The sequence below is a fragment of the Hemicordylus capensis genome, chromosome 2 (genome assembly GCF_027244095.1).
Source record: "Hemicordylus capensis ecotype Gifberg chromosome 2, rHemCap1.1.pri, whole genome shotgun sequence".
NCBI lineage: Eukaryota > Metazoa > Chordata > Lepidosauria > Squamata > Cordylidae > Hemicordylus > Hemicordylus capensis.
Window position 1 is genome coordinate 298,840,722 of NC_069658.1, and position 14,949 is coordinate 298,855,670.

General features: G+C 41.3%; 1 protein-coding gene across 4 annotated transcripts in view; it reads right to left on the bottom strand.

The window, feature by feature from the left end:
• The window catches only part of TXNRD3 (thioredoxin reductase 3), a 56,388-nt gene extending 41,775 nt beyond the window's left edge, over positions 1 to 14,613 (bottom strand). Inside the window, exons 1-2 of one of the 4 annotated variants that reach the window (XM_053289903.1) lie at positions 14,299 to 14,613; positions 1,189 to 1,249 (exon numbers count right to left, since the gene is read on the bottom strand). In XM_053289903.1, the coding sequence (XP_053145878.1) occupies positions 1,189 to 1,249; positions 14,299 to 14,424 (187 nt within the window). In that variant the 5' untranslated portion in view covers positions 14,425 to 14,613. The other 3 variants (XM_053289906.1, XM_053289904.1, XM_053289905.1) reach the window with 3 other exon arrangements.
• Between the last annotated feature and the right edge of the window lie 336 nt (positions 14,614 to 14,949).

The window sequence follows — 14,949 nt, forward strand, 5'->3', positions numbered from 1 at the left end:
AGTATTTGTAATATGGAAATATGGTCTTTAGTTTCCTTCAAAGCTCCCAACGATTTATGAGAAGAGAGGAAAGTGAATCAAAATGTAATACTTTGAGCATTGGATATGTTGTTTAAGACTGCAAGAACCAAATATTAATGGCTGTTGTAGTAATGGTCCCAGAATGTTCAAAAGAGGTAAGAAGAAACATTTAATTTGGTCAGCTTATTTATTTATTTAATCTATCTATCAAATTTGTACACCGCCCCAAACTTTCGTCTCTGGGCGGTTAACAATAGCATAAAACATAAGACAAGTTAAAATATATACAAAAACTTAAAACAATTTAAGAATTTAAAAATTACCTACAAATTAAAACCTTAAGATTTTAAAGAACTGAAAAAGTTTGGGTGAAGAGGTGGGTTTTCAAATGCTTTTTAAAAATCGTTAGAGATGGGGAGGATCGTATCTCAGTACGGAGCGCATTCCACAAGTCTTGGGGCAGCAACCGAGAAAGTCCGTCCCTGTGTGGCCACCAGCAGAGCTGACGGCAACTGGAGACGGATCTCTCTGGATGACCTCAATGAGCGGTGGGGCTCATAATGAAGAAGACATTCTCTTATGTTGGTGAAGGGATAAAATAAGCTTTCAGCTTACTTGAAAGTTACTTTTCATTCTGTGTGAAAGTCCTATTCAACTAAGACTGCAATTCTATGCACATTTTCCTGGGAGTAAATCCTACTGAACACAGCAGAACCTCCGAGTACACATAAATAGGATTGTGTTGTAAAAAGCTCACACTCAGTATAAATAGATTCAGTACAGAAGAGACAAGACAATCAGTACTAGAATTCAGTACTCTTGCCAATAACTCAGTAACTTTCTTCTTGAAAGTTACTTATGCATTAGGCCTAGCACTAATAAGTTATTAAGCAAGCATTTGGAGAAAGGTAGCATATACACTTGTTCTCATAAATAACACTCTTATCACAAGCTTTCCCCACTCTCCCACCACCAAAGGAAAGCTAGGTTTAAGACCCAACAATTCAGTGCATAAGAAGGGTTAGCACATACCATTTATTTTTTTTACGCAGGCCTAAAGAGGTCTTTGGTCAATACTATACTGTCAGAAGGGATCTGGGATTGGAGAGAGTGAGAGTTTGGAGAAGAGATTACATGTCTTCTACATAGGTTGGCATTTTAACTTACCAGTTTTGTCAAGTTCCAGAACACTGCATTCTACTCCTAGAGAATGAAAAAGATCTTTTACCTGCCAAAAAAACAAAAAAGGATATACATCTATGAGAAGGTATAAAACTCAACCATTATTACTCTTGGAACTATGGCGAATTTTTAGTTCTTATGGAATACAATTAAACTGCAGATGAACAGGAAGTGCTAGCAATTTAAAAAGGTACCTTGCGTGGATGCTTGCTAGTTTACTTGATAAGAAATTGTAAAAAAAAGATTCACATTTCAATTTTAATTTGATCAAAAGTATTTGCACGAGTTTGGAAAAGAATACTTATCTACATTAGTCTACAGCAAGCTGCTACAATTTTATCTGGTTTCTGTGATTTATGCATGCAGCTAGGATGAAACTGCATCAAGCAACCTCTTAAACAAGTAAGAAATGCAAATAAGTTGCCTTAAACACTGGGTACTGGTACAGTCTCACTGGCCCAACTAAAATGCATTGCACCTCACATTTTAGCAGATATAAGTTCTAAATCTGTGTTGTGTATCTACTAGAGTTATAACACTTGAAGTTACATGCCATTATCCACGTTTATAGTACACAAATACTCTTCATAGAAACAACCTGAAAGGCTACATAAAATGTGAGGAGTTCCTTATTTTCACATTATAAAACAAAGTTTAGCATCAAGAGAGGAAGACTAACAAGTACAGAATGATTTTTTTAATCTTGGTTAGATTGCTAAAAAGTGTCATAACAGGACTGAATCTACTGAATCTATGAAAATTGAGCAGAATGAAAAAAGTATCCAAATACAATGTGAAAAGATAAGGTTAGTTCACTAAGGGAAGTGTTTTAGTCACTTCAGACAGTATACTGACAAGCACGGTGTCAGAGCCCAGGAAGTTTCTACTTAAAATATTGTCCTTTGAAAGTCTAGCGCAGATGTAATTATCAGTACATTTTTTATAAAGGTAGTTGGTTCATATCCTAAGTTCTCCATAAGACTTGCCAATATTCACATTTTAAACAGCTTTTAACCAGGAGCTGGTAGTTAAAACAGTTTCAGGTGAGATTAGGTAATTGACAAAATACCCAATCATTCCCTTAATCCAATTCAAATTCTCAACATTAAGTTTATCCCTATGTTAAGTAGCTGTTACAATCAGTATTATCTGCAATATTATCAAAATAGTATAAGTTACGAAATAATCAGAAACTGCGGTTTTGGCTTTCGGAATTTTAAACTTTTTTATCTATCGCTGGATGTATTTTCCTGAACTCCAATAACAAATAGGGATCAAGCAATCTAGCACACACTAGGGTAACAGAGTTGCCAAAGCCAGATATGGCTTGCAGCTATCACAAGGTTTCTGTCCTAATCATAAGTCCTGCAATCAGATGCTACATGTTATCATAAAGAATGTAAAGAAGGAAATCCAAGCTATGTTAGCTCTTACAGCAGGGCTTCTCAAACCTTTTGACACGGTGACCACCTAAAATTATATATGAAGTTATGAGACTCTATCCTGGTCATGATTAAAGATACCGATTTGATTAAGCAGAGATAAAGTCAAGTGGTCCTTATCCGCAGGAGTTCTGTTCTTGCTACAACCACAGATAACAAAACCTTGGTTAACTAAAACTTGAGGTGATGGGAAATGGGGGGTTAGGTTTCTGGAGGGGAAAAAGACTTTTAAAAGGCAGAAATAAGCCAAATAAAGTGCTGTACCATCCTCTCCAGGTCTCCAGCAATGCCACCCCATACTCTGGCGATTTTCCACAAAAAAAAGTAGCAGGAAAAGTTGGTGGGGGGGGGTGTTGTTTTTTTAAAACAAGAGCCACAGAACAGCTCAGCAAAATGGTGGCCGGAAATGACCTCAGAGGTCAGTCCCAGCCACCCAGGAACTGTGGATAGGCAAGTTTTCACTATTTTTCAAACCGTGTCACAAGGTCAGGTCTACATTGCCCGACCGCAGATATGTGAAACCGCAGGTGCTGGGACTGCAGATAACCAGGGGCCACCTGTAATGCACATTTACCACCTGTGCTGGGACTGCAGATAACCAGGGGTCACCTGTAATGCACATTTAGAGCTGGTCTTGTGGTAGCAAGCATGACTTGTCCCCATAGCTATGCAGGGTCTGCCCTGGTTGCATATGAATGGGAGACTTGATGTGTGAGCACTGCAAGATATTCCCCTCAGGGGATGAAGCCGCTCTGGGAAGAGCAGAAGGTTTCAAGTTCCCTCCCTGGCTTCTCCAAGATAGGGCTGAGATTCCTGCCTGCAACCTTGGAGCAGCCGCTGCCAGTCTGTGAAGACAATACTCAGCTAGATAGACCAATGGTCTGACTCAGTATATGGCAGTTTCCTTTGTTCCTAATGAAAGGGATGAGATTCCTTGCTCCTGCTTAGTTTTTCAATTCTGGAGTTTATGTTTGAGACTGCCAATCTAATTTTGGGCTTCATGTTTTGACCTATATTTGCTCTTTATAGTGGCAATTGCTGAAAACTTCGATTCACACAAGTAGGATGCTGCAAAGGGAATCAGTATTTTCACACTTTTCTCACTTGATTCTTTGGACTCTGCTTGGAAATAAATCCAAAATTCAAAAGAAGAATCATTGTGGGAACTTAAAGCAGTTCCAAAGAGCTGCTCAGTCCCCAAGGCACAGGGAAGTAGACAGGCAAACAGAAGCAGACGATCACCCAGCTCCTCCATTGCTTATAAAGCTGAGAGCAGCAGTGTTTCTTTGGTTGACAGCCCAGAAGAAAGTTCCTTCTTGGGAGACACCCCCAAGAGGAAATTTTTATTATTATATTTTTATTCTGACCCATCTATCTGCTCTGGGCAGTTCAGAGACAATAAATGGAGACAATAAAAAAGAAAACCCAAACCAATATAAAACAGTTTAACACAATTCAAAAACAGTTTAACCAGGGCACAGGAAATCCACTAGTCTACTTGACAGTGACGAGTGAAAAACGATGCGAGACGAGTGCATATCCATTTGGATCACTAATTGGCTATGTTTTGTTTTAACATCATCAGCAACCAGCAACTAAACGTTTCTGAAAATGAGTGAATAACCTTTTCCCATTAGTAAGAAATCTATGAAGTTGCAGAGATGACTGTAAGGTGTACCTTAATCACTGCTGAGTTAGAGAAACCCAGTGCTTTTCAAGATGCCAAGTATAATAGAATCAGATGCATTTAAGTAGATTCTGGGGGAAAGTGATGCTCTCCTACATAAGACAAAGTATTTTCATTTCTATACTCCCTTGTAGATTGTTTCCTGGTATGTTAAATGTCTGTCAGCACATCATGATGTGCAGTTTGGGTTGAATTATCCAAGCTGCCATCCAGAGTGAGCATGTGGTGAAGTATTCTGCAATAGAAGAAATTGAGACCTCTGAACTCTGATGAACTGACCTTGAAACAGACTCAGAATAGGAAACCAGCATCATCTCCACCACTATGGAGGGAGAAGAATACAGTCAGTTTCCTATGACATCATTTTGGATCAAAGGAAATGGTGTGGAAAGGTAAAACAGTGTTCCTTTTCACTTTATGAAAAAGGCATCCCAATTTCAAACAGTACTGATCCAATTTTTTGATAACTTTTGAAGGAGAGGGGGATATTGATGGGAATCCCCACCTCCTAAATATTGGGCAAAGGTGAGTTCATGACATGCTGCACTCATGAGACTGAGGAAGGCTCAAGTGTCTGCTCAGAAAAGCCACTTGAATATTATCTACCTCTTGAATGTGTATTGCCATTGTGGTATATGCATCGGTTCCACTGTACAATTATTAACTTGCAGAGGGACCTGGAAACCATTCCTCCTTGCTTGTTGAGGTAAGATACTGCTATGGTATTGTAGCTTGGACTACCTTGCTCCACAACATGGGAAGGAAAGATGCATTGATTTTAAATCACCAGCAGTTCCAGATATTTAAATAGAGATTGCTTTCTTCTCATGACCAAAGGCCCACTACCACTGTAATCCCGATAGAGGGCTCAACAACCAATGAATGAAGTGTCCAATCAATCAATCAATCAATCAATCAGTGTCCAATGTTATCTGTACCGATGGTTGCAATACAACCACCACCACCACCACTGAAGAAATGATAGTATCATTTCTGGGATTACTAGACTTTTGGACTGAGAATCTTTGGGTAGATGAAAGAGCAGAGAAAGCACAGTTGCAAAGGCTTTGTTCTTTGACATGCAAAGGTGACTAGTGCTGTGTGCAATGCCACTGCATAAGGTTGATCTTTGTTGAATGTCATGGATGCTCCAAACAAACACTTATCACTAAAAGTGGATCAATACAGAGTGTACACGTTTAGTAAGTGGACCAAAGGTTTTTGCTGTAAACTGAGATTTCTTGAGCATCTCTAAAGTCTCATCAGTTTGTAAGAGGGTGGATTTGATTTAAATCAAACTGATTTAAATCACGATTTAAATCACTAGCAGGGTGGATAAAAATCAAAAAAATCCGATTTAAATAAAAAAATCCGATTTAAATCAAAAAAATCCGATTTTTTTGATTTAAATCGGATTTTTTTTATTTTTATCCACCCTGCTAGTGATTTAAATCGTGATTTAAATCAGTTTGATTTAAATCAAATCCACCCTGGTTTGTAAACTAAAACCCACCCCCTTAAAGGGCAGCTCCCAGATAAATTCTTAAATTCACAGTCCATTAAAATGTTTTTGTGCCAGTTTGCTGCGTGTTTAAATATGCAGACTTCAAAGAGCTCAGAGAATCTCTTTTTAAAGTCTTCCGCTGATAGTTGAGAACTTTGTTATAACTATTCCCAAAGATGGTGATCATACCTAGCCCATGCATGTAGGCTGTGAATTGCTAAAGACAATGTTGGAGTAAGAACACTGACTTCTATCATAAGCTTTACAACTTTTCTTGTTGACCAGTGCAATATGCAGATCATGCAATCTCTTACATGTTGGACGTGCTTTGAAATTTGGGTCAGGTGTTTCACTAAGGAGCACACAATCGTTCTCCTATACCATGTACATGCTCTCTAGTCTTAACTAATATGGGAAGTACTGAGGATGGCTTTGAACAGGCTTGACTAGATGCCCGAATCAACAAAGGAAGCAAATGGCAATACTGCCATTCTTGAAAATGACACATATACAAACTGAAAAACAGGATCTCCGGTGGGCAGCAGAGGGGCTGCAAGAATATTGTCCAGAAGCTCAATCCAGAGACTTGCTAAGCAGGCAGATGCACATGGAAGGAGAAGGTAGAGCAGTTTTTTTATTGCTCTCTCCTCCCTGCAATATAACATTCTGGCTTCAGAAATAGATCCCTGAGGGCTGCAAGAACCCAAGGGAGGAGACAGCAGTAAAAACATTGCTCTCCCCCTTCTCTCCATGTGTATCTGCAGACTTGGCAACTTTCTGGGCTCAGCTCCAAGACATTTTTGCAGCCATGCTTCTCCCTACCCCAACAATGCTACATAGAATGTGAGCAAAAGTGTTTGTGTCTGGTTCTGCACTCACAAACAAGTACAATATTGCATTCCTTGTCTTCAAATGAGTGATCTAATTTCCAGTACAGAATTAGGTATGCTGGATTGTGGGCAGTGTTCCCTCTAAGGTATGTGCATGCTCACAAGTTTTTGGATGTCTGCTCAGTCAATTTCAGATCCTGCTCAGACTGAATCAGGAAGGCCCTGCTCTGAATGCACATGCACACACACTGCGTTGATATTGTTGCCCAGAACAAAATTCATTCCGCTCACAGACAAAAACAAGTTGTTCTAGTAAGATCTAATCTGCACACTTTCCTTTCACTATCTCTACAACTGGACTAAATCTGGTTGAAATCAAGAGCTACAAGTTAGCCTATTTGCGCCTCAAAAGTTTACGTGTCCACTATCATGAACTTTGGTGGATGACATCATCACAGACTATGCCATTGTGGTTTCCCCACGTTCCCCTATAGATGTAGCAAATTTGGTTCAAATCAGTCAGGCGGTTCACAAGTTCACCCAATACACCTCAAACGTTTATGTGTCCACCATCTTGGATCGGGAAGGATGACATCATCACAAGCTACGCCACTGAAGTGTCCCTATGAGTCCCTACAACTGTACTCAATTTGGTTAATATTGGTCCAGGCATTGCAAAGATGGGGGAGAACACACACAAACGGACACACACACAGAATGCCAGGTGATCAGAATGCCACTGAGATAATCAGGAGAGATCCATCTGCAGTTGCCACCAGCTTGTCTGGTGGCTACTCAGGGATGGGCCTTTTCCGCTGCTGCCACAAGGCTTTGGAACATGCTCCCTGCTGAAATAAGAGCCTCCCAATCTCTGACAGCTTTTAAAGTCTTTAAAGACTTTTTGTCTGTTCACCCAGGTTTTAAATTAAATATTGTTTTAATAGTATTAAAACTTTTAAAATATTTTTTAAAAATTTAATTGTTGTAATGTTTTAACTTTTCTGTTTGTTTTGCTTTGTTGTAAACCACCCAGAGACGTACGTTTTGGGCAGTATAAAAATATGTTAAATAAATAAAAATCTCATAAGCATACTGGAAAGTAGGCTAAAAATTAGCGGTCACATTGATTGTGGCCCCTTGCACAGAGCTTTCAGGAAGCAAGCGTGACAACTGCTGGAAAATAAATGTCTTTCCATAAGGTGGAAAACCAGGTGCCCACAAATATTGGTTGGCAGAATATTCATAGTTTGCTGACACAGTGAAAATGCTTGCCTCAAAAATCCATGTTGCTCCATGTTTTAATATATAGAAAAGCAATTTATTTCAGTGTTAGACATCCAGACTAAGAGTTGTGTGTGAAGAGTGCTTCTGCTCAGAGCGGAGGCATGGCTTTCACCAATCGCCTCCTCCCTCTGCAGCCGCCTGTGCCTCCAAAAAAATACATCCTTGAGAATCCCTTCCTAGAGGGAATGAGGGAAGGGATTGCAGAAAGTTGCCTCTGTGTGGAAACAAAAGTGCTTCCCAGTCAGTCTGGATGTCAACCAACATGTTTGATCAAGGGTCACAATTCAAAAGATGTGAGTAAGTTAAACTAGTTTAAAATGAGTTTTTAAAAGTTTTAAATGGCAAATTCCATAATCATTAGGAATGGGACTGAAAATAAAAATGCTAATTCTATCATGCACTTATACAGATCTATGGTGCGGCCACATTTGGAGTACTGTGTATAGTTCTGGTCACCTTATCTTAAGGAGAATGCTGTAGGGAGGGAAAAGATGCAGAAGAGAGCAACCAAGATGATCAGGGCTCTGGAGCACCTTCCTTATGAGGCAAGGCTACAGCATCTGAGGCTTATTAGTATAGAAAAGAGGAGACTATGTGGAGACCTAATAACGATGTATAAAATTATGCAAGGAGTAGAGAGAGTGGACAGAAAGAAATTTTGCTCCCTCTCACAACACTAGAACCAGGGGTTATCCCATGAAAATGAAGGCTGGGAAATTTAGGACCGACTAGAGGAAGTACTTTTTTATATACTGCATAATTAATCTATGGAATTCGATGCCACGGGATGTGATGGTGGCCACTAGCTTGAATAGCTTTAAAAGGAGCTTAGACAAATTCATGGAGGACAGGTCTATCAGTGGCTACTAGTTGGTGGATATATGCCCCCTCCCACGCCAGAGGCAAGATGCCTCTAAATACCAGTTGTGGGGAGCAACAGCAGGACAGAGGCATGCCTTCACCTCTTACCTGTGGGTTTCTTAGAAGCATCTGGTGGGCCACTGTGTGAAACAGGATGCTGCTGATCTTATGAAATCACGATGTAACATGTATTTATTTAACATATTAAATAATATATTAATATGGAAGTGGTTATTAAGAAGTTAAAATTTTGAAAAATAACTTTTTAGTCTACTCAGTACTGTGATCTCTCATCCACCCAGTATGGAACTGTCCCATGCAACATGGAAAGGGCAGGTGCCCAAATGACTGGTAGGAAGCCTAGTGACATACCAATAACACTGTACAAATGCAGCTGAAGATGGAAAAACAGCCACGACTAATCTTATTGATAATAGCTTGCTTCTTCTCTTAAACACTCTTCAAATGGTGGGAAAAGCACAATGCATTGTGAATAGTTGGGAATTTTTGTGTGGGGGCGAGAGCTAATATATCGATGCTCACTTAAGCTGGAACAGAACATGAATTTATTTAATTGCTTAATTTAAAAAAAAAAGTGGGGGGGGAGAGAATTGAAGATTAGCAAAGCAATATTTCCCAAGCAGCAGCAACTGTACTAGCTTTAGTACTGCACAATGAAGTCTGACAGTATACAACTGAGTCTACCTTCTACAGTATTTGCTGGTACTGTAGCATCTGCTTTTAGGACATAAGAACTTAAGAACAGCACTGCTGGATCAGGCCCAAGGCCCATCTAGTCCAGCATCCTGTTTCGCACAGTGGCCCACCAGATGCTGCCAGAAGGCACAGGCAGGAGTTGAGGGCATGCTCTCTCTCCTGCTGTTACTCCTCTGCAACTGGTACTCAGAGGGATCCTGCCTTTGAGGCTAGAGGTGGCCCACAGCCCTCCGACTAGTAGCCGTTGTTAGACCTCTCCTCCATGAAATTATCCAAACCCCTCTTCAAGCCATCCAGGTTGTTGGCTGTCACCACATCTTGTGGCAGAAAATTCCACAAGTGGATTATGCGTTGTGTGAAAAAGTACTTCCGTTTGTTGGTCCTAGATTTCCTGGCAATAAATTTCATGGGATGACCCCTGGTTCTAGTGTTAAGGGAGAGGGAGAAGAATTTCTCTCTCTCCACTTTCTCCACACCATGCATGATTTTATAGACCTCTATCATGTCTCCCCACAGTTGTCTTTTTTCTAAACTAAAAAGCCCCAGGTGTTGTAGTCTTGCCTCCTAAGGAAGGTGCTCCAGGCCACTGATCATCTTGGTTGCCCTCTTCTGCACCTTTTCCAGTTCAACAATGTCCTTTTTTAGATGTGCTGACCAGAATTGTATGTAGTACTCCAGGTGTGGTCACACCATATTTTTGTATAAGGGCATTATAATATTAGCAGTTTTATTTTCAATCTCATTCCTAATGATCCCTAGCATGGAATTGGCCTTTTTCACAGCTGCCGCACATTGAGTCAACACTTTCAGTGAGCTGTCCACCATGACCCCAAGATACCTCTCCAGGTCAGTCACTGACAGCTCAGATCCCATCAGTGTATACTTGAAGTTGGGGTTTTTAATCTCAATGTGTATCACTTTACACTTGCCAACATTGTACCGCATTTGCCACTTGGTCGCCCACTCCCCCAGTTTGGAGAGATCCTTTTGGAGCTCCTCACAATCCGTTTTGGATTTTACTACCCGAAAGAGTTTGGTATCATCTGCAAATTTGGCCACCTTGCTGCTTACCCTTACTTCTAGATCGTTTATGAATAAATTAAAAAGCACTGGTCCCAGTACAGATCCCGGGGGACCCCACTTCTTACTTCCCTCCATTGTGAAAACTCTCCATTTATACCTACCCTCTGTTTCCTGTCTTTCAACAAGTTAGCAATCCACACATGTACTTGTCCCCTTATCCCATGACCACTAGGTTTCCTCAGGAGTCTTTGATGAGGAACTTTGTCAAAAGCTTTTTGGAAGTCCAGGTATACTATGTCAGCTGGATCACCTTGATCCACACACTTGTTGACACTCTCGAAGAACTCCAAAAGGTTGGTGAGGCAAGATTTACCTTTGCAGAACCATGCTGGCTCACTCCCAGCAGGGCCTGTTCTTCTAGGTGCTTTACAATTTTACCCTTGAGGATGCTTTCCATCAATTTGCCTGGAACGGACGTTAGGCTAACTGGCCTGTAATTTCCCGGATCGCCCCGGATCCCTTTTTGAAAATCGGTGTTACATTTGCTACTCTCCAGGCCTCTTGTACAGAGCCCGATTTCAGGGATAAAATGTATATTTTAGCAAGGAGGTCGGCAATTTCACATTTGAGTTCTTTGAGGACTCTTGGATGGATGCCATCCGGCCCTGGTGATTTGTTAGTTTTCAGTTTTTTCCAGACAGTTTAAAACTAGTTTATCTACCTTAGTTCCTCTAAACTAGTTTATCTACTTTAAACTGCAGCAAGTCTAATTGGCCAACTCCCATGTTGCCATTTCATAAGTCAATTAGGATTTTGTAACACAAATTAAGTTGATTTTGCAGATTGTTATACACATGCATGGATACAGATTTTTATGTATCAGATACACAATAAAATGAGTCAATGTAGTATAATGGTTAGAGTGCTGGACTAGAGCTAGGAAGACCCGAGTTCAAATCTCTACTCAGTTCACTGGGTTACTGTGTCTAGTCACTATCTCTCAACCTGAATTACTGCAGGAAGGGTGAGACCAGCATACACCATCAATATGACAGATAAATAAATAAATGTTCCAGCCAAGACTAGAGAGTTCTGTCAAGCATTGTGTGGTTATTCTTCCACATGTCTCAAGAATTAAAGCAGTTTGTTTGCTTTCCTGTTCACATTTACCTTGGCCAGCAAGGGCAGTTTGTATCTTATGGACTACCAAATGTTAAGTCTCAACATATTTCCAATATTGTAGACATATTTGGGGGGAATTGGCTTATATAGGTACTTACTTCCCATGAATATGTGTGTGGGCCAGGGAAGGAGATTGGAAAATTGTTATATTTTGCGCATAACATTAACAAGATACAGGCTAGGATTTCCTTCTGAAGGCATTCCCTTGCACTTCAAATAATGTTATTTAAGGGGCCTCTTTTCTTGGGGGACTTTTTGGGTTGGAGGCCAATGCTAGAAGAGGAAGCTGGCAAGTCTATGTGTGAGTGGACCATCCCTGCCGTGGTGCTTTGACTCATCATATCCAACAAAAGAAGCGATATCCCAATCTGAACAGTGTAAGTACAATTTAAATGCAGAACAGTGAAACACTTTATATTTCTTTCAAGCATACTAACAATAATAGCCAGCAATTACCTCTAGACCACACCCAATAAACCAATACCTTTCCACCGAGATGACTGGCCTATGGGTGAATCAGAAAAGCAAATGAGCCAAATTATTGCAAAGTGATACTGTACAGGTCTGATGTTGCTACTATAATATCACACAGAATTTTTTTTAAGGATATTAAGCAGGGGGAGAGCAACTGTCCCTATCCAACCCCAGCACAGCATCTTTCCAGTGACTGTTGCTGGTATCTACCTTATACCCCTCACCACCCGATTGTGAGCCCTTTTGGACAAGGGATCCATCTTATTTATTTTTCTATGTCAACCACTTTGAGAGCTTCTGTTGAAAAGTAATAGTACTGCAGTAGTTAGATCAGTCACCTCCTCCTTCTCTGCCATTTATTATATTTGTACACCGCCCCAAACTTGCATCTCTTATGTTACAACATAAAACAAGTTAAGACAAGAGTTAAAACAATTTAAAATCACAATTCTAATTAAAAAGCTTAAGTGAATACATGCTAGTCAAGCTCTTTTATCTAGTCCAACACTCTAACCACTACACCATGCTGGCTAACATGCAGCTAGTGCCAGACTAACTGCATGTGAGATCTACCAAAACTACAAGTATCATTTCTCCTGATAAATCAATTAATCATGAATTTTCTTTAATATTTTAGAACTCCTACTTCAAGTCACACTTTAGAAACTGTACAAATGAGATTTTTTCTCTGATATCACATCATCTGATTCATTGTTCCACAAACTTTATTGTAAGTTTTAATCACACACTTATTTAAATCAGACACCTACAGATCAGCTGTAGCCACAAGGATACAATATGGTTCCAGAATTCAACATGTTGCCCAGCCCTTAATGACTTTACTTCCATCAGGGAAGCCTCTATCCCAACAGTTCCAGAGTGGGTGTTAAGAGAGACACACCAAAGAAAAAAATGGAGAGGAAGAGACTTAATCCAAACTTAATTCCCATTATTTTTCCCACCCTATGATTACATCATCTTCTCTTTCCCCATTCTGAATATTTTAAAGGACTTCTGATGGCTCAAACAACAGATTAGTTGGTTAAATTCCTAACAGTCAAATTACACTCCTGCTAAAGTGGAGTTATGTTTAAGTGGAGTTATGCCTTTGGGGGGAGGGGAGATGCCTAGAAAATCTCTTATTTTCTTGATACAGCTTTCAATGCGTTTTGCATCCCATTCTTCCCTTCCATATTTCTATTTCTATTGGGAGTTCTAATAGAAGTCTTGTTTACTTTTCTATATAAACAGTTTTTCAACAGATATTCTCAAAGTGATATATAAGCAACAGAGTTCAACATAAACCAAAGTACTTGAACGCAAACGCATTTGCACCCTGATCCTAGCCATGTTTACTCAGCTATCCCGCTGATTTCAATGAAATTTACTTCCAAAGCACCAGGTTTAGGTCTGCAGTTCAGCAGGCCTTCCATTTTAAGTACGCTTATTTGCAATTCGTTAAGAAATCCCGACACCAATTATTTAAGGCGCGCTGCAGCGATTTGGCGGCGGGAGAGGAATACAAAGATCAAGACATTTTGGTTTTATACGAACTTGAGATTTCCAGTTCGTGCTCAAATCGAAGACCGGGGGGTGGGGGGGAGCGGAAGCAAGGCTAAATAAGCATTGCCAAGACAGAGAGCCGTCGAATCTCATCATCATCATTAGGACATCCTATTTTTAGCTACTCAAAGAGGCAGGCACGTGTTAACGCTCCAGAATTTAGTGTGGAGCCGTAAAAACCCCACCCGCTTCCCCGTTATGTGCCAGCTCCGAGACGATGACGGGCTGTAGAAGGGAGGCGTGTCTGTAGGGAGGGGACCTGTGCCCACCCTCCGTTTGAGCCCGCCTTTAAGGGGCTTAATGTCAAAGCACTGAAGAAAAATAAACAAGAGCGCGGGGGGGGGGGGGCTGCTTGCCTTAGTATTACTCCTCCCTCCCTTGCAGCACCAGAAGAAAAGAAGCGGGCGCCTCTCAGACAGCGAGGCGGGCCTGCAGGGCTTCCTCCGGCCTCCGCTCTCCCTTCCCCACCAGGGTCGTTGCCTAGGCAACGCTCGCTCGCTCGCCCGCCCCTCCTTCCCTGCCTCTCACCTTCCTGCAGAAGGGACAGTAGGTCTTGCTGAAGATCATGACCCGGTGAGAGCCAATCAGAGTCCGCACGCGGAGCTTCAGCGCGTCCCAGTCCGGGAGCCGAACCTGCTGCTGCGGTGGCGGCATAGCGGGCACCTACTACCTCGCCCTAGCTGGGAAAGGAGGAAGAGCCGCTACTACGACGGCGGCACCAGCAGCAAAAGCTGCAACTCCTCTTGACTTGGACTGCAAAAGCCTCTCGCCCTCACGCATGCGCAGGGCAGCCTTAACCGAGCAAAGCTCCGCCTGTCCTTCGCGACGTCTGGAGTTGTGTCTCAAGAGGTGGCGGGGCGGGACTATTCACAAGCTCTTAGACAGACCAGTAGGGGGAGCGCATAGAGATAGGCCAAATGACTGCAAGCAAATGAAGGGGTAAAGGCAAAAACTGTCGTCCTGCTCAAGTTTTCTATCCTCTTCCTGCGATCATACGACCCCTCCCCTTTGGTATTAAAGGTAAAGTGTGCCGCCCAGTCGGTGTCGACTCCTGGCAGGGGAAAAACAGAGCCCTGCCCCTGTGGTTGTCTTTGGCAGAATACAGGAGGGGTTTACCGTTAGGCTTTTAAAAGAAACAAAAACTGGAAAAAATTACTGGAAGGTCGAACAATTTACATT